Source organism: Talpa occidentalis, unplaced genomic scaffold (assembly GCF_014898055.3).
Source record: "Talpa occidentalis isolate TD23 unplaced genomic scaffold, MPIMG_talOcc4v2.1 talOcc4.9, whole genome shotgun sequence".
Taxonomy (NCBI): domain Eukaryota; kingdom Metazoa; phylum Chordata; class Mammalia; order Eulipotyphla; family Talpidae; genus Talpa; species Talpa occidentalis.
The window spans coordinates 59437753-59459788 of NW_023605305.1; the positions used below are offsets into that span (position 1 = coordinate 59437753).

The 22036-nt window shown below is 33.6% G+C and overlaps 1 protein-coding gene across 10 annotated transcripts in view; it reads left to right on the forward strand.

Moving 5' to 3' along the window:
- The window catches only part of DOCK7 (dedicator of cytokinesis 7), a 153541-nt gene that overhangs the window by 21986 nt on the left and 109519 nt on the right, over window positions 1-22036 (forward strand). For all 10 annotated transcript variants that reach the window (XR_008550196.1, XM_037501367.2, XM_037501368.2 and 7 more), the window contains exons 3-12: window positions 1437-1612; window positions 1799-1867; window positions 6175-6304; window positions 6395-6607; window positions 6985-7070; window positions 12714-12780; window positions 13677-13826; window positions 16937-17017; window positions 18962-19127; window positions 21812-21954. Coding sequence is in view for 9 of the 10 variants with exons in the window: in XM_037501367.2 (XP_037357264.1) it covers window positions 1437-1612; window positions 1799-1867; window positions 6175-6304; window positions 6395-6607; window positions 6985-7070; window positions 12714-12780; window positions 13677-13826; window positions 16937-17017; window positions 18962-19127; window positions 21812-21954 (1281 nt within the window). In the remaining variant the exon portion in view is untranslated. The remainder of the gene's footprint in view (window positions 1-1436; window positions 1613-1798; window positions 1868-6174; window positions 6305-6394; window positions 6608-6984; window positions 7071-12713; window positions 12781-13676; window positions 13827-16936; window positions 17018-18961; window positions 19128-21811; window positions 21955-22036) is intronic.

Below are 22036 nucleotides of genomic sequence, written 5' to 3' on the forward strand. Positions count from 1 at the left end.
AGTCCCACATGGCACAGCAGACCTCTCTTGTCTCGCCCGCTGCTCCCCTCAGCAGTACTTTCGGTCCTTCTGCCTGTTCTGCGCCCTGCTCTATCTCTGGTGAATTCTTTCACCCTCCCGCGCCTCTGGCCTGTATACCAGCACTTGTATAAATAAATAAATCTTTAAAAAAAAAAGTGTATTTTCAGCTTGACTAGGGAATTCCAGGAATATTCTGCTATTGCTATCTACTTTTAATAAGATTTATGTATTAATTTTCTGTGGCTGTGGTAACAAATTATTATAAGCTGGAAGGCTTATGACAACAGAAATTTGTATTCTCATAGAGTAAATAGTCTTTTAGTCCAGTAATCTGAAGTCAAATATCCGTGGGCTGAAATCAAATATTTGGAGAGGCTGCCTTCTCTGGAGACTTTAGAAGAGAATAAGTTCCTTGATTCTTCCAGATTCTAGCAGCTGCTTATGGTGTATCATTTTTTTTTTAAAGATTTATTTTTATTTATTTATTTATACAAGCACTGGGTACAGTCAGAAGCACGGGAGGGTGAGAGAATTCACCAGAGCCAGAGCGGGGAGCAGAGCAGGCAGAAGGACCGAAGTACACTGCTGAGGGGAGCAGCGGGCAGCAGGAGAGGTCTGCGCGCCCTGTGGGACCCTCCTCTGGTGGCCGGGGAACAGCTGGGGATGGAACTGGCGCTGCAGAGGCTGCAGGCAGCTTCGCAACCCAGCGCTCAACTGCTGCGCCACCGGGGAGGCCCTATGGTGTATCATTTCTGTTATCCTTAAAGAGAATCCTTAAATCTGTCTTTAGTATGTCTTCATATGGCTTTCTTCTCTATGTGACCTAAATCTCCCTCAGTCTTCATGTAAGTGTTATATTTAGGACCCATGCAGTTAATTGAGGGTAATGTTCTCATTTTAAGGTCATTAATCTTATTTCCAAACACCCATTTATTTATTTATTTGTTTGTTTGTTGCCATGTGAGAGCCATGGTTTGGGATACAGAGATCTTCTGAAGGGCCATTTTTCAACCTACCACACAGTATGATTATGCATTTTATCAGAGTAATAAATGATAACAAGTAAATTAAAAACATTGTTTGGAAACTTAGCACTTTTAAGTCTTCCAAAGATATAAAAAAGTAAAAATAATCCCTCCAATGGATGTTTTATAAACTGTAAAGTATTATAAAATTTTTAATTATCATTATTATTTTTATGAGAAGAATATTAAAGAGAATATGATCTAAAACATAAGGGAGGATAGGAAGGCCAACACTTTGTTTCTTTAGTGTGTCTGGCAGAAACTTCAAAAACAACTAGGTTTAAGTATACTATATTTTAAAAAATAATACTTTTTCTTCACTTGAAGCTTAATTTTTACATCTGTCTCTTCCTTTCTACCCACTTCTGATGCCCGCCCTTTTTTATAAAGGTTCCCCTTACTGAAGCAGTGGATCCAGTAGATTTGGAAGAATATCTCATTACTCATCCATTAGCTGTGGATTCTGGGCCTTTAAGGGATTTGACTGATTTCCCTCCAGATGATATTGAAGTTGTTTATAGTCCACGGGACTGCAGAACCCTTGTTTCAGCTGTACCCGAAGAAAGGTAAGGAGACATTCACCCATTTTTTGTTTTAGTCTAACTATAGAAAGGCTAACTTCTATTATTTTATTTAGATGTTATTTCTTGTGGTGGAGGTGTTTCCTATGATATGAGCAAAGAACTGCCGCAACCAATTTCATAACATGAATTTTCTGTCTAAATTACAGATATTTTTTCTTTTTTAAATAGTGAAATGGATCCACATGTTAGAGATTGTATAAGAAGTTACACAGAAGACTGGGCAATTGTAATCAGAAAGTAAGTATTTATTATGTATTTAAACATATGTAGTAGGATTTGTAAATGGATTAATGTAGATCAACAATGAGACCTGAAAATTCATTAAAAACAGCAGCCAAAAAAGCAAAAGAGAAACCTTTGTCTATACATACTTTCTCCTTTTACTTACAGAACAATATGTTTATGGGGGTAATATCTCTGTATTATTAAAGGCCGTTAATAACTAATAATATATGGTGATAATTATTTATAGTCTATTTCTTTCAGGAAATCATGAGTTGATATTGATGAATACTTTCTATTCTTAAAAACCAGTCTGTCTAGGGCCTCCCCGGTGGTGTAGCGGTTGAGCCCTGGGTTGCGAAGCTGCCCGCAGCCTCTGCAGCGCCGGTTCGATCCCCAGCTGCTCCCCGGCCACCGGAGGAGGATCCCACATGGCGCGCAGACCTCTCCTGCAGCCCGCTCCTCCCCTCAGCAGTGTACTTCGGTCCTTCTGCCTGCTCTGCTCCCCGCTCTGGCTCTGGTGAATTCTCTCACCCTCCCGCGCTTCTGACTGTACCCAGTGCATGTATAAACAAAACAAACAAATAAATAAATAAATAAAAACATGCCTCTATTAAAAAAAAAAAAAAAACCACAAAAACAACAGTCTGTCTATTGGAATTCAGGTAGTTAATAAACTTAATTTTAAAAACTGCTTTTCCAGATCAAGCTGTTGAAAGGTCTCTACCATTTATTAATTGATCTTTCCTTGATCTTCCTGTCTAATCAAATTAATATTTGTTAAAAATAATGGTTTATTTTATCAGAAAATATGTTTTTCAATGGCCTGTATAAAAAATTAAGTTTGATTAGGCAATAAAATAAAACTACTTTTCTTTGCTAATTTACACATGAAGGAGGATTTTCATGCCAGTACTTCTGAACCTTATTTTATTTTTCTAAAGGAAATATAATGGCTGAAGTGGTAAGGAATTCTGTTGTGACAGTTCAGTTTTCAGAAATGAAAGTAATCTGTATTAAAATATACTAGCAGTAGTGATGTATCTATTGCTCTTTGTTTTGCCCTTATGGTTTCTGTCTTATTTCACTGGGTTTAATATTGAGCTAGGCATCACTCTGGAGGATATTGCTGACATGCTTTTTAGTTTTAGACTGACCTAATAAAAGCATAGTCTACTAGACTTTATAAAGAAGAACTGTTTTTATGAACTTAAAATTTTGATAAGGATTTCAGACAGTACTGAAGAAAACTGTTCTCTATCAGACAATTTAAAAGTATTTATCTCTATGCATATATGTTGGAAATTTATAAACAGAAATCTTAATAAAAAAGTTAGTTGTAAAATATATTAACCTCAGAATTGTGGAGTCTGCTACTTAGTTCTAACCATGTGGTTGCTGGCCTTGATTTAGACTGAGGGTTAGATAATTAACATTTATGGGTAATTGCTATGTACTGAGAATTTTATTGGGTATTTTATTCTCATCTAATTTAAGATTCTAACAGATAAGGTAACTGAAGTACAGAGTAAATTAAGATCTTTGTGGTCCCATGATCAAAAAGTCGGGTAGCCAGGTTTAGAATTTAGGAACAGAACAGGAGGAATGACTGAAATACACTGCTGAGGGGAGCAGCAGGCGAGTCAGGAGAGATCTGTTGTGCCATGTGGGTAGCTCCCTGGCTAGGGACCGAACTCATGCTGCAATGGCTGCGGACAGTTTCATAGTTTGTGTCTTAACCCCTTGCATCACCAGGGAGGCATTTTTTTTAAAGATTTTGTTTATTTTGTATACAAGAACTTGGGTGTAGGCCCAGAGGTATGGAGGGGGGTAGTGAGAGGATTTACCAGAGACAGAGTGGGAAACAGAACAGGCTGATCGACTGAAATACACTGCCAAGAGGAGCAGTGGGCAAAACAGGAGAGGTCTGCTGTGCCATGTGGGCTAGCTCCCTTGGCCGGGGATCGAACTCATGCTGCAGTGACTGACCCTGCACAACCAGGGATGCCCCTATTTTTGTTTTTTTTTGTAAGAGTAGTAATTATTGGACTTTAGTAGATAGAATAGTGCTGTGACTCATAGTTTAATTATTATTCTCAAAGAGTTGTGAGAGGATATGGAATATACAAGATGAACTAATTATCTTTGAAATAAAATTTTGATGAGTAAAGAAATATTAAAAATTTAGTGGATGGGTTTAATGGCAGAATTGACATGACTTAAGTATAGTAACTATAAGATGAAGCCACAACATTATTCCATAATTCAGCATAGGAGGTTAAAGGGACTAAAAGTACTTTATTCATTTAACAAATACTTACTGAGGTCTGTATATGCCAGGTACTATACTAAGCAATAATGACACAAAAGTCAACAAAACTAACTCCCTGCTCTCGCCAGACTTGCAGTCTCATTGGGAATGAGGGTAATAGAAAATAAACAAACACAGGTAAATATTTAGTGTTTATAATGAAGGTTAAGTCATTTGGGGGAAAAAGTAGGGTGAGGGGAATAAAGAGAGCCAAGAAGAGGGGCTAAATTTTCTGCTTGAAATAACCAGTCAAGATGCCTTGCTAATAGATGAATCTGAGCAAAGATTTGATGAAAGAAAGTGTTAGATATCTGGGGAAAGAATATTTTAGGCAGAGGGAAGAACAGTACATGCAAAGGCTCTATATTTGAAGCATGCTGGGAATGTTCAAGGAATAGAAAAGAGGCCAGCATGGCTGAAACAGAATAAATGAGAGTGAGAATGCCAAGATATGAAGTCATAGAAATGGTGGTATGTGGGGGTTGGATGGATAATCATATAGAGCTTTATCATAGCAATTGACCAGAGGAGAGAATAACATAGAAAAAAAGTATTGAGAATGAATCAGGTTATTTTTTTCAGTGCTCTTGAATTTCATACTGTAAATGTTTTAGAAAATAAAGGCGGCAGAAAACAGTGCTACTTTGGTTTATTAGAGCAGCTTAGCTAAATCCCTTTACAAATTAAGGCACTTTAAACATTTCATGAAAGATTGAGACATCTGCTTCTGAAAAATACCTTTAATGTTACTATATTTAAGTATTTTAGTTCTTCCAGAGGAAAACTGCTTTATTTTATGGATATATTTTATGTGAATTACATTCAATACCTTGAGCAACAAAACGTGATGTGATTGATTCCTTTCAAATTGTTTTGTTTCTGTTTCTTGAATTGGCAGATAGCAAGACCCATATCAATTTCTGGTAATCATTGTTTTTACTCCAATTAAAAATTTCTCCCAGTTTGACATATGAAGTTTTAAAATAGTAACTCCTCTTTGATCTTAGTGTCTCTACTTGATATTTTTGGACATAGGGTTGTCAGGAAGCAAGGTTACATTAATTTGAGTTATTCTTAGCCATACATGACAACTCTTGTCAAAACTCAATACAATACATCTTAATTATGTGAAACAGGTGCACAGTGATGTTGATCTTAACAGTTTTTCATTTTACAAATCTGCAGTTTTAGGTTGTTTAAGATCTTTTATTCATAATGATATACAGCAATTTTTTGTGTGTGGCAGAAATTTTAAGATTGAATATTTGATAACTTTTTTTTGCCTTTTAAAAATTTATATTATTGGGCCTCCCCGGTGGCGCAGCGGTTGAGCGCTGGGTTGCGAAGCTGCCCGCGGCCTCTGCGGCGCCGGTTCGATCCCCGGCTGCTCCCCTGCCACCGGAGGAGGGTCCCACATGGCGTGCAGACCTCTCCTGCTGCCCGCTGCTCCCCTCAGCAGTGTACTTCGGTCCTTCTGCCTGCTCTGCTCCCTGCTCTGGCTCTGGTGAATTCTCTCACCCTCCCGTGCTTCTGACTGTACCCAGTGCATGTATAAACAAAACAAACAAACAAACCAGCAAACAAATAAATAAAGCATGCTTCTATAAAAAAAAAAAAAATACTATTAAAAAAAAAATTTATATTATTAATGCAGTATATATTTTCTTCTCCCCCATTTTATTCTTTAACCCGACTTCCCAGCCTTTCTTATTATTGATCAGCTCTTTGAATTGAAAATGCAGTTCATTTATATAGAGAGAGTTATCATGAAAAGAAGAATGTGATTTACTTCTGGAAACTCATCATCTGCTATCTAGTTGGATCAAAGGAACTTTAAGTGGGAGTTTTCTTAAACCTTTGGTTATATGTTTAGCACTCTCAAAACTGCTGGAATGTATCCTTATAAATATATTTCTTATAAGGAAGTAATGGAGAGAACAGTTGGCATGATGGTGATAAAAAAAGTTGCGAGATTAAAAAAACTGATATTTAACTCTTTTATATTGAATAGGTATCATAAACTGGGAACAGGATTCAATCCCAATACATTAGATAAACAAAAAGAAAGGCAAAAAGGTTTGCCAAAACAGGTCTTTGAATCTGATGAAGCTCCAGATGGCAGCAACTACCAGGATGACCAAGTAATAACTTTATTTTTATGTAGCTATAAGAAGTTATTGTTAAATGTTTTTTTTCTTTAATGTATTTATACTTACTATTTTACATGACAGGATGATCTTAAAAGACGTTCAGTGTCAATAGATGATACTCCAAGGGGCAGCTGGGCCTGCAGTATTTTTGACTTAAAAAACTCACTTCCTGATGCTTTGCTTCCCAATTTACTGGATCGCACGCCAAATGAAGAAATAGATCGTCAAAATGATGATCAAAGGAAATCAAACCGTCATAAGGAACTTTTTGCTTTGCATCCATCACAAGATGAGGTATAGATATTTAGATAGAAAGAATCAAGTAATTATTAGGATAAATATTTTGAGAGTATGAATTGTATGTAGTATTAAAATAATATAGGGGATAACATTTAATCAAAACATAGCTGTAATTTGTATACGTGAAATACGCATTTTCACATTAGTGAATTTATTATTTATAATGAGTAACTTCTGTGAATTGAGTGCACTTATAAGCTAAAGAGTTCTGTTGGAGTATAAGTAGGTCATTCTTTCCTATGTTCAATTGTGAAGACTGAAGGTATTAGATTAAGTAACTTCTTTAAAAAAATCATAAAGAAAAAAAATAAAAAATCATAAAGGTTTGAAATGTGATAAGCATGTACAATTTGGTGTTTGTCAATTTGTAGGAAGAACCAATAGAACGACTTAGTGTTCCTGATGTACCCAAAGAACATTTTGGTCAAAGACTTCTGGTAAAATGTTTATCACTCAAGTGAGTATTTCTTTTATGGTATAGCTTTTATTTTCTGGAATAGTATTTTGAGTGCTATTTAGAAAAATCCTAGTAGATTTTATGTTTATATTTATGTCCTTTTGAGTAGTATTTTCTTCTGTACATATTTTTAAATGCTACTAAGCATTTATAGTTACACATGGGGCTTTAGAACCTTTTTGGTTCACAGGTGGAGGTGACCCTTTGCCACAGTTATTCATTCAATTAGTCTTAAAACTTGTAAAACATTCACTGAAATCTGTATTGTGTAACAGATGTTATTCTTGACTTGGGAAATATAAAGACAAAAATACTTTTTTCCATAAAGAGTTTACTTCACATTTATTATTTGGTAGACTTTGTTATTTTTGAATAAGTTGAAGTATATGTATTTTTTCCTTTTTTAAAAAAGTTGTGACTTTTGACCTAGTATCATGGAAGTAATGTATCCTACATTTATATTGTGTTTCACAAAGTACTTTGTCTTATTTCATGCTGTATTAAGAATAATTCTGTGAGGTAGATACTATTTTCATTTTTAAATGAGAAAACCAGGGCTCAGCAGGATTAACTTGCAGAGGTTAACTGCCATGCTCATTTTATGCCATGCTCATTATACTCTTTTTTATTATATCATGTTAACATTATAGTTAATTATTAGTTGTGACTCAAGCAAAAATAATTTTCAGTTCATAAAGCTTTCTAAGAGAAACAATTCATAGGGACAGATAACCTGTATAGATAGACAACGTGGGAAGTTTTTTTCCTTTGAAAGATAAGACTTTAATATTTCATCAGGTTTATCCAGAAATCTGTTAGACAGATTCAGCAAATTGAGTCTTTTGAATATCTGGACACCTAACATTAGCTCTTATAATATTTTTTCAACAACTTTATAATGATATAATATGCATATTATAAGCTCACCCTTTTGAAATATACAGGCCAATGGTTTTTAGTATATTTTTAGAGTTGTACAGCTATCACTACTGTCTAATTGTAGAAAGAAACTCCATATTTGTTTTAGTTTGCTGAGGATGCCATAACAAAATACCATGTATTTGGTGGCTTACAAAAATTTATTTTCTCACAGTTTGAGAGCCTGGAAGGTGAAGATCAAGTTGCTGGTAGTATTAATTTTCTGATGAGGCCTCTCTTACTGACTTGCAGATGACTACTTTTTTTGCTATGCCCTCACATGACCTTTCCTTTATTTGTACATGGAGGGAGAGCCTCTGGGGTTGCTCACTTTTCTTATAGTGTTGGGGAGAAAAGATGCTAAGTCCCTTTTAAGCAAATGGGTGAGGCTTTACAGTGAAGCAACACATTTCATATCGGGATTGCCCTGTAGCAATAAGACACCAGTGTTGTTGGATTAGGCCCTCACCATTATGACCTCATTAAATTTTTATTACTTGCTTTTAATGGTCTTATCTCCAAATGCAAAATACAAATACAGGCTAGGGCTTAACTGTATGAATTTAAAGGGGGTTGGGGATACAATTCAGTTCATAGCATTACCCATCAGCAGACATTTCCATTCTCTCTTCTACTCAGCCCGTAGCAACCTTTTTGCTTCCAGTTTCTATGAGTTTGTCTTATTTTATGTAAGTGAAATTATATACTGTGTGATCCTTTGTGTATGGCCTCTTTTGGAAAGTATAATATTTTCATTATTCATATATGTTACAGCATGTATCAGAACTTTATTTCTTTTTATGATTGAGTGATATTCTATTGGATGGATAAACCACATTTTCTTTGTTTCCACCTTTTAGCAAATATGCATCGTGTTGCTATGACATTCATAGTGTAGTAGATTTCTCTGGAACAGATACCTAGGATTGGAACTATGGTGACTCCATGTTTAAATTTTGGAGGAATTGCCAAACTGCTTTTCAAAGCAGTTGCACAATTTTATACTCAACATCATTTTGATCATAGTCATTCTGGTGGATATGAATTGGTGTGTTACTGTGGTTTTACTTACGATCTTCTTGACTAATAAAGTTACAAATTTATCTTTCCTTAGAAAAATAATTTTTCACATTACTTTGTTCATTAGCTTTAGTTTGGTTCTTGTTAAAAATTCTAAACTAAGAAGTTATCTATGATTTATATAGATAAATCAATCATTTTTTGATTTATCTATGACAAGAAAAATCTAGGTATAAGGAAGAAGAATTTGGTGACTTTGTAATTTCATAATGGGCCAGAAATTATATTTCAGTCAGTTACAGAAACTGATAGCCTGTTTGAAATTAATTTATGTTTTACCCAAGAATAGCCTTATCGTGCATGAGAAAGTTGTTTCTAATATTATAAAAGCTGTTATTCAACAACGTAGTGATTTAGAACTTTAGGAAAGTTCCACCCAAGTACGATCAGCTGATAAAAAAACTAAGAATGTCTTGAAAGCGTAGAAATGGTAAGAAGTAATTCCAAGGGGGTGAGAATTCTATAGCTAATCTTAAGATTAAAACTATTGTCAACCCCAGGTTTTAATGGAATACACAAAGCACTTGAGCAGCATGAAAAGAGATTCTTGTATAAGTGCCTACTGCCAGATTTCATAGCAGTAATATTCTAAGAGGTAGTGGTGTAAATCTGTTACAATTTTGGGTTTAGTGGAGAGAGAGAAAGATAGGAAACAGGAAAAAGAAAAAACTCCTCTAAGAATTTGTAACCATAAACTTGCATACCATCTGTGTGGCTCAGAAAACTTCAAGGAAATTTGTAGTTTCCAGTGGTTCAAGATTTGTAGTTGCCCCAGGTTCCTGGAAAACCATATGCCATTGTTTTTTTTGGAGGGACCTACTTTTGAAATGTAGAGTTAGAAAGATTTCTATAGAGAAATTGAATTACAGTTATAGTCATAAATTACTGTACATGGCAGAATAAACCACTGACCTGCAAAGGACTACAGATAATGACTGATCCAATTTAGAATATAAAGTATCTGTAATAGATTTAAGTAAATACTTATTTTAAAAATGTTGCAGAAGAACAATATACTGAGGATCAATAAGGAAGACTTCTAAAAGATTCATTTGATTTTTAGGGTTTTTAACAAACTCAGTTTGGCATGTATAGTCATCTAAGGAGTGTCTCAATCAGATATTTGGCAGTTGCCTTAATGTCATCTGGGAAGGTATCCTTGCTTCTCTCATTATCCACTAGACTAACCTGGACTTGTTTGTACAGTGATGGAAGAGTTTGCAGCAAGAAGAGATTGGGGGACCTCCCTGGTGGTACAAGGGGTTAAGTCCAGCACTGTGAAGCTATTGGCTGCCACTGCAGCATCTGTTCGATCCCGGCCAGGGAGCTAACCCACATGACGCAGTAGACCTCTCCTGTCTTGCCCTCTTGTCTGCTGCTCCCCTCAGCAGTGTATTTCAGTCAGTCTGCCTGTTCTGATCCCCACTATGTCTCTGGTAATTCTTCTCATCAACCCTCTTGTCCCCCCTCACCTCTAGTCTGCACCCCAGCTCTTGTATGCATAAATAAATAAATCTTAAAAAAAAAAAAACATTGGATTTGTAAGACATATCACCTTGGATTGGAGTTCTTAGAATATCATATTTATTGGTCAAAACAAGTCATAGACTACCTAGATCCAAGGGTTGGGGAAATAGACTAACCTCATAATGGGATTATATGCATAGAATTTATGTCCATTTTTAAAAAATCTATGAATGATAAAGTAATTTTTATTATTTTTTTTCATTTTATATATTTTTTTACATCATTTTTCATTTTTGCACAATGCATGCATTTTCATCTTGGTTATAGTCCCCATACAATTCCCACCCCCCTTGTTGTGATCCTACTTCCTTCTCCCCCGCCTCCCTCTCCCTGAACCCCCTTAGCCCTTACCCCCCCGTCCCCCCGTAGCATGTCTCTGGTTTATAGTTGCTTATTGATTTTGATTTTTACTTTATTATAATTAGTCTTTTTTCCTAGTCCCTTATTTAGGTTTTCTAAATTCCTGTTATGAGTGAGACCATCCGGTTTTTTTCTTTTTCTTTCTGGCTTATTTCGCTGAGCATGATCCCTTCCAGCTCCATCCATGTTGCTGCAAATTGCATGAGTTTATCTTTTTTGATTGCTGAGTAATATTCCATTCTGTATATGTACCACACCTTCTTGATCCAGTCATCTATTTTTGGGCATTTGGGTTGTTTCCATAGCTTACCTATTGTAAATAGTGGTGGTATAAACATAGGGGTGCAGGTTTGAATTAATGTTTTGAATTAATGTTTCTGTGTCCTTTGGGTAAATACCTAGGAGTGGGATTGCTGGATCATATGGAAGCTCCATCTTTAGCAGGTTGAGGAATCTCCACACAGCTCTCCATAGTGGTTGGACCAGTTTGCACTCCTACCAGCAGTGCAGGAGAGTTCATTTTTCTCCACATCCTTACCAACATTTGTTGTTGCTAGTTTTTTTTAGTATGTGCCATTTTCACTGGTGTAATATGGTATCTTGTAGTTTTGATTTGCATTTCCCTGATTACAAGTGATGTTGAACATTTTTTCATATACCTGTTGGCCATTTGCATTTCCTTTGGAGAAGTTTCTTTTTAGCTCTTCTGCCCATTTTTGACTGGGTTATTTGTTTTTGTTGAGTCACGTCAGCTCTTTGTAGATTTTTGTGATCAGTCTTTTATCATTAGTGTTGTGTGAAAAAATTTTCTCCCAATCGATGGGGTGTCTCTTTGTTTCGGTTACTGTCTCTTCTGCGGTACAGAGCTCTTTAATTTGATATAGTCCCAGCTGTTTATCTTTGCCGATGAAGTAATTTTTTAGACTGATAAAACTGGGACTATTTCCTAATAACAGTTTAATCATCAAAATGTAATATCTATAGGAATTATTTAGGAAGAAGGATTTTATATGGTGGAAGAGATCATGAGTAAATAAATGGAATATGTGAGAATAAACCTCAGTATTTAATAGTCTATTTTATGTGATTAAAATAACTAAGATAGAACGCAAAATCTAACACAAAGTATAAATTGGTGAGTGACTAATGTTAAAGCATTTTAAGTCTGATTTTGAGGATGATAGTACAGATATTGAGCAATATTAGACCACTTAAGGTAAATAATGTTCTTTAAATGTTCTTGGATAACCATTAAAAAGCAAATGAAAATACTAGACCAATAAAAGGAAAGAGGGAATCTCTGTCGATCCAAAAAGAAGGCAAGAACAGAAAACTCTCAGAAAAGGTATAGAACAATGAACATAAAATACTAGAAATTAAACCAAACATAGGCCTTCACAATGAGTGTAAATTGACTACACTCTTATTTTTACTTTCAGCCTTTCTGAATACCTGTTTATGTTGGATCTTCTTTAAAAAATAGTAATAACTAAATTGTTTAAAATGTAGTAAAACTATGTTTTATAAGTGAAGAGTATAGTCTACAACAGCAGGGAGGATTTTGTGAAGGAGATAATGGTTGATTTGGATGGAAAGATTTACTTGGAACATGTGTTTCAGGAAGAAGGGGGAATGTAGATGGTGTAGCACTGATGTAGGAAAATACAAGGTATTGAAAGAATTTATTTTTTGGAATGAGAGTTTCTCTCCAACTCTGTATTTTATTTTTAAACTGTTTTCATCTTTTTTTCCCTAAAGGTTTGAGATTGAAATTGAGCCTATTTTTGCAAGTTTGGCTTTATATGATGTCAAAGAAAAGAAAAAAGTAAGGCTATATAATTTGAAGAGTCTTTTATCACAAATATCTGTTTTTAAGTCATTTTATAAGGTGACTAGGTAATGAGCTTTTGGAGAATTATTAAACATGAATCATTTTAAAAGAAAATAGAAATTTAATTTATTAATTTTTTTTACTGCAAAATAGTTTAGTTTATAACTAGTTTTATTTCACCAAAAGCAACTATTTTTAATTTAAGTAATAGAAAAGCTAAAACAAGAAATGCATTTTAGGCAAATGTATGAAAGATTAGAATGATGATGACTGAATTTTTTGACATAATTTTTAATTTTTTTATTAAAAGATCATGTATATATATATTTTTAAAATCTGTCATAAATACTGAGTTTTACTATCTTTATTACAGTTAGGAGTTTTTCAGAGGGCTATTTCACACAGCATTTCTTAATTTAATATTCAGTATTATGTCAGTAGCAACTTAAAGTACCTTCAGTGATCAGCTGTCAACATAATGTGGATTTCTGCAGTGGACCTCTGCTCCAGCAACTTATATTTGCCAAATCAAAAGAGCTGAGATGTAATTTTTAAAACCTCAATATGGGTTTTAAATTTAATAATTATTAGTCATTCATCTCAATAATAATTACTGTATATTTTACTAGAGATCATATTTTTAATCAAGAGTTTGTAATATGGTTCTTTAGAATAAATGTATTATATGCATTATGTTTCCCAAATAGTTTGTATGTTTCTTCTGCTTTAATTTAAATATGTAAAGATGGTCAGTGAAATATATGATAAACTGTATGTTATGCTAATACATTCAAATATCTGTAATATTTTAAGACTGGATATTTATAAGTTTTTTTAGTTTTTGCAAATTGTACAGTTTTTAAAATTTAATATATGAATGTATTTTTTAGATTTCAGAAAATTTTTATTTTGACCTTAACTCTGAGCAGATGAAAGGATTGTTACGTCCACATGTACCCCCCGCTGCTATTACCACCCTGGCAAGATCAGCTATTTTTTCTATCACTTATCCTTCCCAAGATGTTTTTCTTGTAATAAAGGTGAGAATAAATGTTTAGTATATTTGTTTACCTGTGTAGTGTCAATATATTTGTCTCCCTATCAATATTGTCAGCTCTTCAAGGGCAAAGATTTTGCCTTTACTTATTTTTTTCATCTTAATATTCCTTAACACAATACTGGATGTACACTGTAGATACTACCTAAGTTTTTCTTGAGTAGGAGACTATATTAGTTAGATTTCTTCAGAGAAACAGACTAGAAACAGACTAATAGGATGGAGATACACACAGAGAAACAGAATTTTTTTAAGGAGTTTTGACTTGTGATGGTGAGGGCTGGCTAATTTGAAATCTGTAAGGCAGGCTGGCAGGCTGGAAGACTAGAATTTCAAATAAGAGCTGATACTATGCATGGTAGTCTTGAGTCTGAATTCTGCAGTACAGCATACTAGAGCTCAGACAAGTTTTCTTTTTCTTTCCTTTTTTGATCAAGAGAATAAATCCATACTTTTATTTATTTGCTTTTAGTAATTTTAAATCCCTGAGTGATAGAGCATCACACAGATTCTGTGTCCAGTGACACAGGTGCTTTGAAAATTTTACCTGCATTTGGCATGGAATTTTGCTGCTGTTTATATGGGCATGAGTTATCTTTTCCCAGCTTACCCTGGTCTTGGTTTGCTACCAGTGGTCACTGTGGTGTTCATTACTTTGTATACATAAGCACATCTCTTGTTTAGGTAGAATTCAGTTTCATCTCAAGCATAAACGCTGTCAGTTTAAAAAAAAAACTATGTGCTTCCTCTCTTCTTGGAGACCCTCCTGATAGCCAGCAAAGACGGTCTTGGACCATAGCCTTTAAGACATATATGTTATTTTAGAGGTCATATTCTCAGTCGGTATCCTCATAGGCTTCAAATTGACCCAAGCAAGGTTTCTGTGTTGTGGTCTTGAGAATTTCCCTTGGAAATCTTGTTTTTTGCTCTAAAGGCTGTCAAGTGTTTGGATGAGCCCTATCCACATTATGGAGAATAATGTGCTTTCTTCAAAGTCTGCCTTCTCTAAAAAGTACCTTCATAGCAACCTCTGGACTAGTGTTTGATTAAATATGTAGACATTAGCATAGTCTAGCCTTGTTGCCATATAAAATTAATCACCACAGGAGCTATACTATAATTAATTGCTCAACTCCTAAATGATATAAATATTAAAATCTAAATCGTTGAGTTTATGGGACATTATGATTTGACTGTCAGCCAATTATAATAAGATTTGCAAAATCTAAGGTCTGGATCTTACTAAATTATTTAGGGTAACTTAAAGAATAACTTAACTAGACCTTGACTTAAAAGTAGCTTAAAATATATTCCTTAATCATTTTATCTTTATACATATAACTATCATTAAAGGGTAACGAATTTTATAATAAGATTATAAAGTGGATTGTTATGAAATTATCGTGTTTACCCACAGGAATAATGCCCTAATTTGTGGACACATTCCTGTGAATTCAGGTTAAAGTAAATCTTAGTTACAATGAACAGTTCTAAAAACAAAGATTTAGCAGTAGTTGTTTAAAGAAACTCACTTAAAATGTAGATGTTTATACAATTGAAAAATATAATACATGTAGCTATTTTAAATGACAAAATAATAAGTTTTCATAAAATGGAACACATTTGAGGAAATGAGCTAGAAAGAAAGAAATGATGGTCGGAATATTGACTTCTTGATAATGAGATTATGGAGTGACAAGATTTGGTTGTCATCATGGGGTTGATTTTTTTAGATAGGATTAAGGATAAGTAAATAAGGAGATAAATCACTCATAATGGAATACTATGGCAATTAAAGCTACAGCGTGGAAGAATTTAATGCTATAGAAATGTATGTGTGACATGTTTTGAGAAAAGTCTGTACAGAAATCTCTACTTAGTGATTTAATTGTGTAAGAACAAACACTGGTATACACATTAAGTTCTGTATATACAAAGAACAAGACTTTTCTATTATTTAAAAAAATGAACAAGTTAAAATGTTAAATTTTAATGGATTTATTTTTAGGAGATTTTCTTTAATCACCTGTGACCCATTGTGATATTTTTGTTTGTTGAAAGGAATCTGTGTATTAGTGCTGCATAAGAACAAAAAATAAAATCCTCCTGGCATAGAAAATTAGCATTTATTTAGTTTATGCATATGCATATGAGTTTTCTGTTAATATCACTGTGTTCAAATTATTGTTTATATAAGCCTACTATTTTGGAAAGAAAAACAGAATGCACAATGAAAGCAACCCACAAGTAGACAAACAAAACTTGGGTTACAATGATGTTAATAAAGTTCACATAAAATTATTTTAATTAACTTTATTGAAATATGGCAATTATTGAAGTACACAAAAATCAGATAGTTTTATGAATTATTCTAAAGTGAATACTTTTGTTACCACCCACCCAGGTTAAGAAACAAAACATAGTCAGAATCCCAGAAACTACCCAATGCCTATTCCATTCATATCCCTTCCTTTTCTACAGTTTTGCCTATTTTTGAACACTATGAGATTCAACAGTATAATACATTTGTTTTGCTTTTTCTCCTCTTCATGATTGTGTGGTTAATCATACTGCCATATGCAGCAGGTTTAAAGGTGCTTTGCTTTGTAGTATTTAATTATATGAATGTATCATAATTTATTTTAACAGTCATTTTCATTCATTTAAGTTTTTGGTTTTTATCAATACTTCTGTGGACATTTGCATTCCATGAGTATTCACTTCTGTTGAGTATAGTCCTAGGAGTAAGATTACTCCTAGGAGTCATTGGCTATTTGCAGTTCATCATTATAAGTGCTACCAAGTATGTTTTCTAAGTATTTGTAATAGTTCCATATATATATTCACTTGTAACCTTTATTATATTGAAGTAATTTCCTTCTATTACTAGTTTATTGAATATTACTATCATGATAGTGTGTTGCATTTCATCCAGTGATTTTTTGCATCACTTAAGATGATCACGTGAATTTTTTTTTGTCATTTTGTTAATGTGGTATATTTGTTAATTGAGTTTCAGATGTTGATTCATCCTTGGCATTTCTTGTTGTTTCTTTCAAGATTAATCAATTTTTACTGTTTGTCTTTTGACAGCTAGAAAAAGTCCTACAGCAAGGAGACATTGGAGAGTGTGCAGAACCATACATGATTTTTAAAGAAGCAGATGCCACCAAGGTAGAATGTTATACCTCTCATTTCCCCAACACTATTACTATTGTAATTTGAAAGAATACTATGCAAAGCATATTGGAGAATTTTACTACTAATTAATTTTTTCTATTGGTCTACTGATTATCTTACTTTAGATCCTTTGTGACCTAGCTTGTATCATGTGCTGTGCTAGTCTTAAAACTGCCACCTCAAAACTGATTCTTTTAAAATTTTTTTTTCTTGGTGAAAACCAAGTACACTCAGTTTAACTCCTAAATAATTAGATTTTTTTTCTGTTTTTACAAAATAGTGATGTTCATGAAACTTTTCCTAGTAATACATAAGTATTCTAGCCCTCAGTCCAGCTGCATATGACTAAGAAATATAGTAAAAAGAGGAAATGCTAGCTCTGTTTGCCATCAGATAAGCAATTATAAAGCCAAAATATCAGTGAACAATTAATAGCACATTCCTGATACCTAGAGTTAGCTTTACGAATATCATGTGGTGATCTTGACCACATGATTTAATATTTGAAAACAGCTAGGGAGAGATATGCTTGAGGAATACTATACAAAAAGTCTAGGCAGTGTTTCTAGCTTTTTTTTCTTTTTTCCCTTTTTTTTTTTTTTTAAGATTTATTTATTTATTTGTACAAGAACTGGGGTACAGGCCAGATGCACGGGAGGGTAAGAGGATTCACCAGAGACAAAGCGGGGAACAGAACAGGCAGACTGACGAAATACACTGCTGAGGGGAGCAGCGGGCAAGACAGAAGAGGTCTGCAGCGCCATGTGGGACACTCGCCGGCCAGCTGGGATTGAACTGGTGCTGCAGAGGCTGCAGACAGCTTCACAGCGCTGTGCTCAACTGCAGGGGAGCCCTTGCGGAGGCTCTAGCTTTTTATTTTTCTAGATAAAGAACAAGAACTGAGCCTATTCTGCTAATACATGTAGATTGGAACACATGATTACTCTTTTCTGACTCCTGGCTATCTAGCTGAAGTCAGGAATAACCTGTTCTTTCTCTAAGTTGTCCTTTTACAAATTAAATTTACTCTGTTATGTGGCATTCATGAGTATAATAGCAACTTATACAACTCTAACTTTACATATTTACGTAAGTTGATAGAATTAAGTATACTTGATATCTAGGCTCTTAAAACAAGAACCTGTTTTGGAGGCATCCTAATAGATATGTCAGTAAACAGTGCTACCATTTAGCTACCCTTCTATTTTTTCCTAGCCCTATGTCCCTGACATTGTCATTATCTCACCAGCATTCTACATGGAAAGAATATGTGAGAGATTTAGTATAGGTTTTCACCTTGGGCCCCCACTGCTTGGCAATTACATCTACTTTAGCATTTCTGTTTCAGGGCTAACCTAAAAGCTTATAACCAGCTTATAGATGTCTTCCAAATAGACATGTGCTCTTTCGCCCATTAGTCTTTTTCCAGGGTTTAGTCCTGGATTTTTTTCTTTATTTCTTTCGTTAAAATTCTGGGCTTATTTATTATTGACCTATTTGTAACACACCTTGTGGTTGCTATAAGTTAAGGATTGTTTTAAATTGGCTCAGCTCTTTCCATCTTTTTCAGAATAAAATAAAACTGAACAAATCATAGCTAGAATATTTTGTGTTAGCAGCAAGTAACTAGAACATGGTTATGTTTCTTCAAGAAATAGTACTTGCAGTAGATAAACATATTTGACACATCTTTCTTTTCTCTCAAGATGTGATAATCACAGAAATTTCAAAGATTTACTCTACATGCATTTACAAAGTGGGTTGAAGTTGTTCAGTAGTTAGAATCATAACACTGTTAATTTATCTCTGAAAAGTACAGATTATTTTTCCATCTTTGCTGAGAATTGAGAGTTCTTAATCTTGTTATATATTATGAAATAGCTTTCAATTCATTTCTTTTGAGCATAATCATGTAATGTATAAAGTTTTGTTTTGCAGAATAAGGAAAAATTGGAGAAGCTGAAAAGTCAAGCTGATCAATTTTGCCAAAGACTTGGGAAATATCGCATGCCTTTTGCTTGGACGGCAATCCATTTAATGAATATTGTTAGCAGTGCTGGTAGTTTGGAAAGAGATTCTACAGAGGTAGAAATAAGCACTGGAGGTAAATGTATTTTATATAAAATATTTCTAAATGTATATATTTTTTCTTTTTTCTTATGTAGACTTGTTTTATGTGTAGACCTTGCAATGTAATGAGATATAAGAGTTTTGTTTTTTTTACCAACTTTATTGAGATGTAATTAACATACCATATCGTTTACCCACTTAAAGTGTACATTTTTATTGTTATTTGCAAGGTTATACAACTGTCTTCGAAATCTAATATTGGAACACTGTACTACTCATTACCAGTCATTTCCCATTTGCCCTAAATCCTCAGACCAACCCCAAACCATCTCTGTGTTTTCAGTCTGTATAGATTTCCCTTTGCCATGTGTTTTGCATTAAGTTGTACAATGTTTAGTCTTATGTGAATTTATTCTACTTAACATAATGTCTTAAAGGCTCATCCATGTTTTAGCATGTATCAGTATTTCTTTTTATATTTTTTTAAAATGTTGATAATAGTTTACATTTTGTTAGTTGGTGAACATTTGGATTGTTTCACCTTTTTGGTTATCAATTATGATGCAGTGAACATTCATATAAAGCTTTTGTGTGAATATATGTTTTTATTTCTTTTAGATACATAACTTGAAATTGCTCATTTATAGGATCATTGTAGTTTTACATTTTAAAGATTTGCTAGACTTCTTTACATTGTGACTGTAATATTTAAAAATTCTACTAGCAGTGTTTGTGAAGGTTCCAGTTTCTCCATTTCTTTTAACAACATTTATTGTTATATGTCATTTGTTTCTAGCCATCCCAGTGCAAGTGAAGTGGTATCTCATCATGATTTGGCTTTGCCTTTCCTGGATAACTAATGCCATTGAGTATCATTTTGTGTATATTAGTTATTTGTTTGTCTTCTTTGGAGAAATATGTAGTCATATACTTTGTTTATTTTTTAATGACTGTTTTTGATCTTATTTAGTTGATTCCCATTTTTAATATGGCTTTTTTGTATTCTGTTCATTGAGTTGTAAGGGTTTTTTGTATATTCAAGATGCAAATCCCCTATCTAGTAAATAATTTGTAAATATTTTATCCCAGTCGGGTTTTCTTTTTACCCTCTTGATGGTATTATTTGTAGCACAATTATTGAAAATTTTATGAAGTCCCATTTATCTTTTTTTCTTTTCTTTGTGCTTTTAATGTCATCTCTAAGGGATCATTGCCTAATGCAAGACCAAAAAGATTTCCTTGTATGCTTTTGTCTTAAGATTTGTTATAGTTATTGGTCTTACATTTTGGTTTACTCCTTTTTTTAGTTAATTTTTGTACACTGGGGAGATAGAAGTTCAGCTTTACTCTTTTTATGTAGATATCTATTTGTCCCAACACTACTTGTTGAAAAGACTTCTGTACCCTGTGAGTGGTCCTGGCACTTCTGTTGAAAATCAGTTGACCATAGATGAATGGGTTTATTTCTGGACTCAATTCTGTTGCATCGATTGTATGTTTAACCTTAAGGTAGTACTATATACTGTCTTTCGTACTTTAAATTTGCAGTAAGTTTTGAAAATGGAAAGAGTAGATCCTCCAACTTTTTAATCATTTTCAAGATTGTTTTTGCTACTTTAGGTCAATTGTATTTTTATATGAAGTTTAGGATTTACGGTCAATTTCTGAACAAAGATAGCTGAATTGATAGGAATTGCTTTGAGTCTGTAGATAAATTTGGGGAGTATTGCCTTCTCAAAATAGTAAGTCTTCCAGTTTGTTTATTTCCATTCATTTCCTTTCTTTTTTCACATAACTTCTAATGCTTGCTTTGGGCTTAATTTTCTTTGCCTAGCTTCTTATGATATAAGGTAAAGTTACTGATTTGAGATTTTTTTTATATAGGCATTTATAACTCTAAATTTCCTTCTGAGCAATGTTTTAGTGATAGTCCATTTATGTTGGGAGTTTTGTGTTCATTTCATAAAGTATTTTCTAATTTTATTATTTTTTCTTTGCCCCATTGGTTAGTCTAGAGTGTGCTGTTTAACTTCTCCATATTTGTGATTTTCTAAGTTTTCTTTTTATTGATTTATAGTTTAATTCCACTGTTGGAGAACATATTTTATATGATTGCAATTCTTTGAATTATTGTATTTTGGTTCATAACTTAATGTATTGTGTGTTTGGAGACTGTCTTTGTGTGCTTGCATATTCTGCTTTTGCTTATTAATGGGTAGAGTGTACTATAAATGTTAGGTCTAATTTGTCTATAGTTTTCTTTAAGTTTTTTACTTCCTTGTTGATTTTCAACTGAGTTGTTCTTTTGGTTTTAAACAATAGGTATTGTCTTGCAAAACATTTGAATGCAAGTTTCCTTAAAATTCTGTTTCTAGCACTGGTACTGGAAGATCACTACATGGTGACTAAAATTTATATTCTAGTGAATAGTTTCTTAGTAAATACATCATTCCACTACAGTTTCTCTTCACAGGTCATTTTTGGTTATACATGTAATTAATCTGTGTATGGTTGAAAGTTGTTTTATACCAGAAAAGTTGGACAAGATTTAGTTGTACTGTTTCCTTACTGATCTCTCCAGAAGCAAAAGTATTCTACTGTAATCAATGTGATGAGTGGATAATACTCATCTTCAGGGATATTTTCCTGTTTTAAAGCTACTTTAAGACAAAATTTCAATAATAAGAAAATGAGTATCTTGCTTTTTTTCCTTGATAGAACGAAAAGGGTCCTGGTCAGAGAGGAGGAATTCTAGTATTGTTGGCCGACGATCGCTTGAAAGGACAACAAGTGGAGATGATGCTTGTAACCTGACCAGCTTTCGACCTGCTACTCTTACAGTGACAAATTTTTTTAAGCAGGTATTATTCTATCTTATAGGAGTTCCAGGGGCTATTGTATAAAAATTTCTTTTAGTTTCAGAAAAATTGTAATTGTACATGT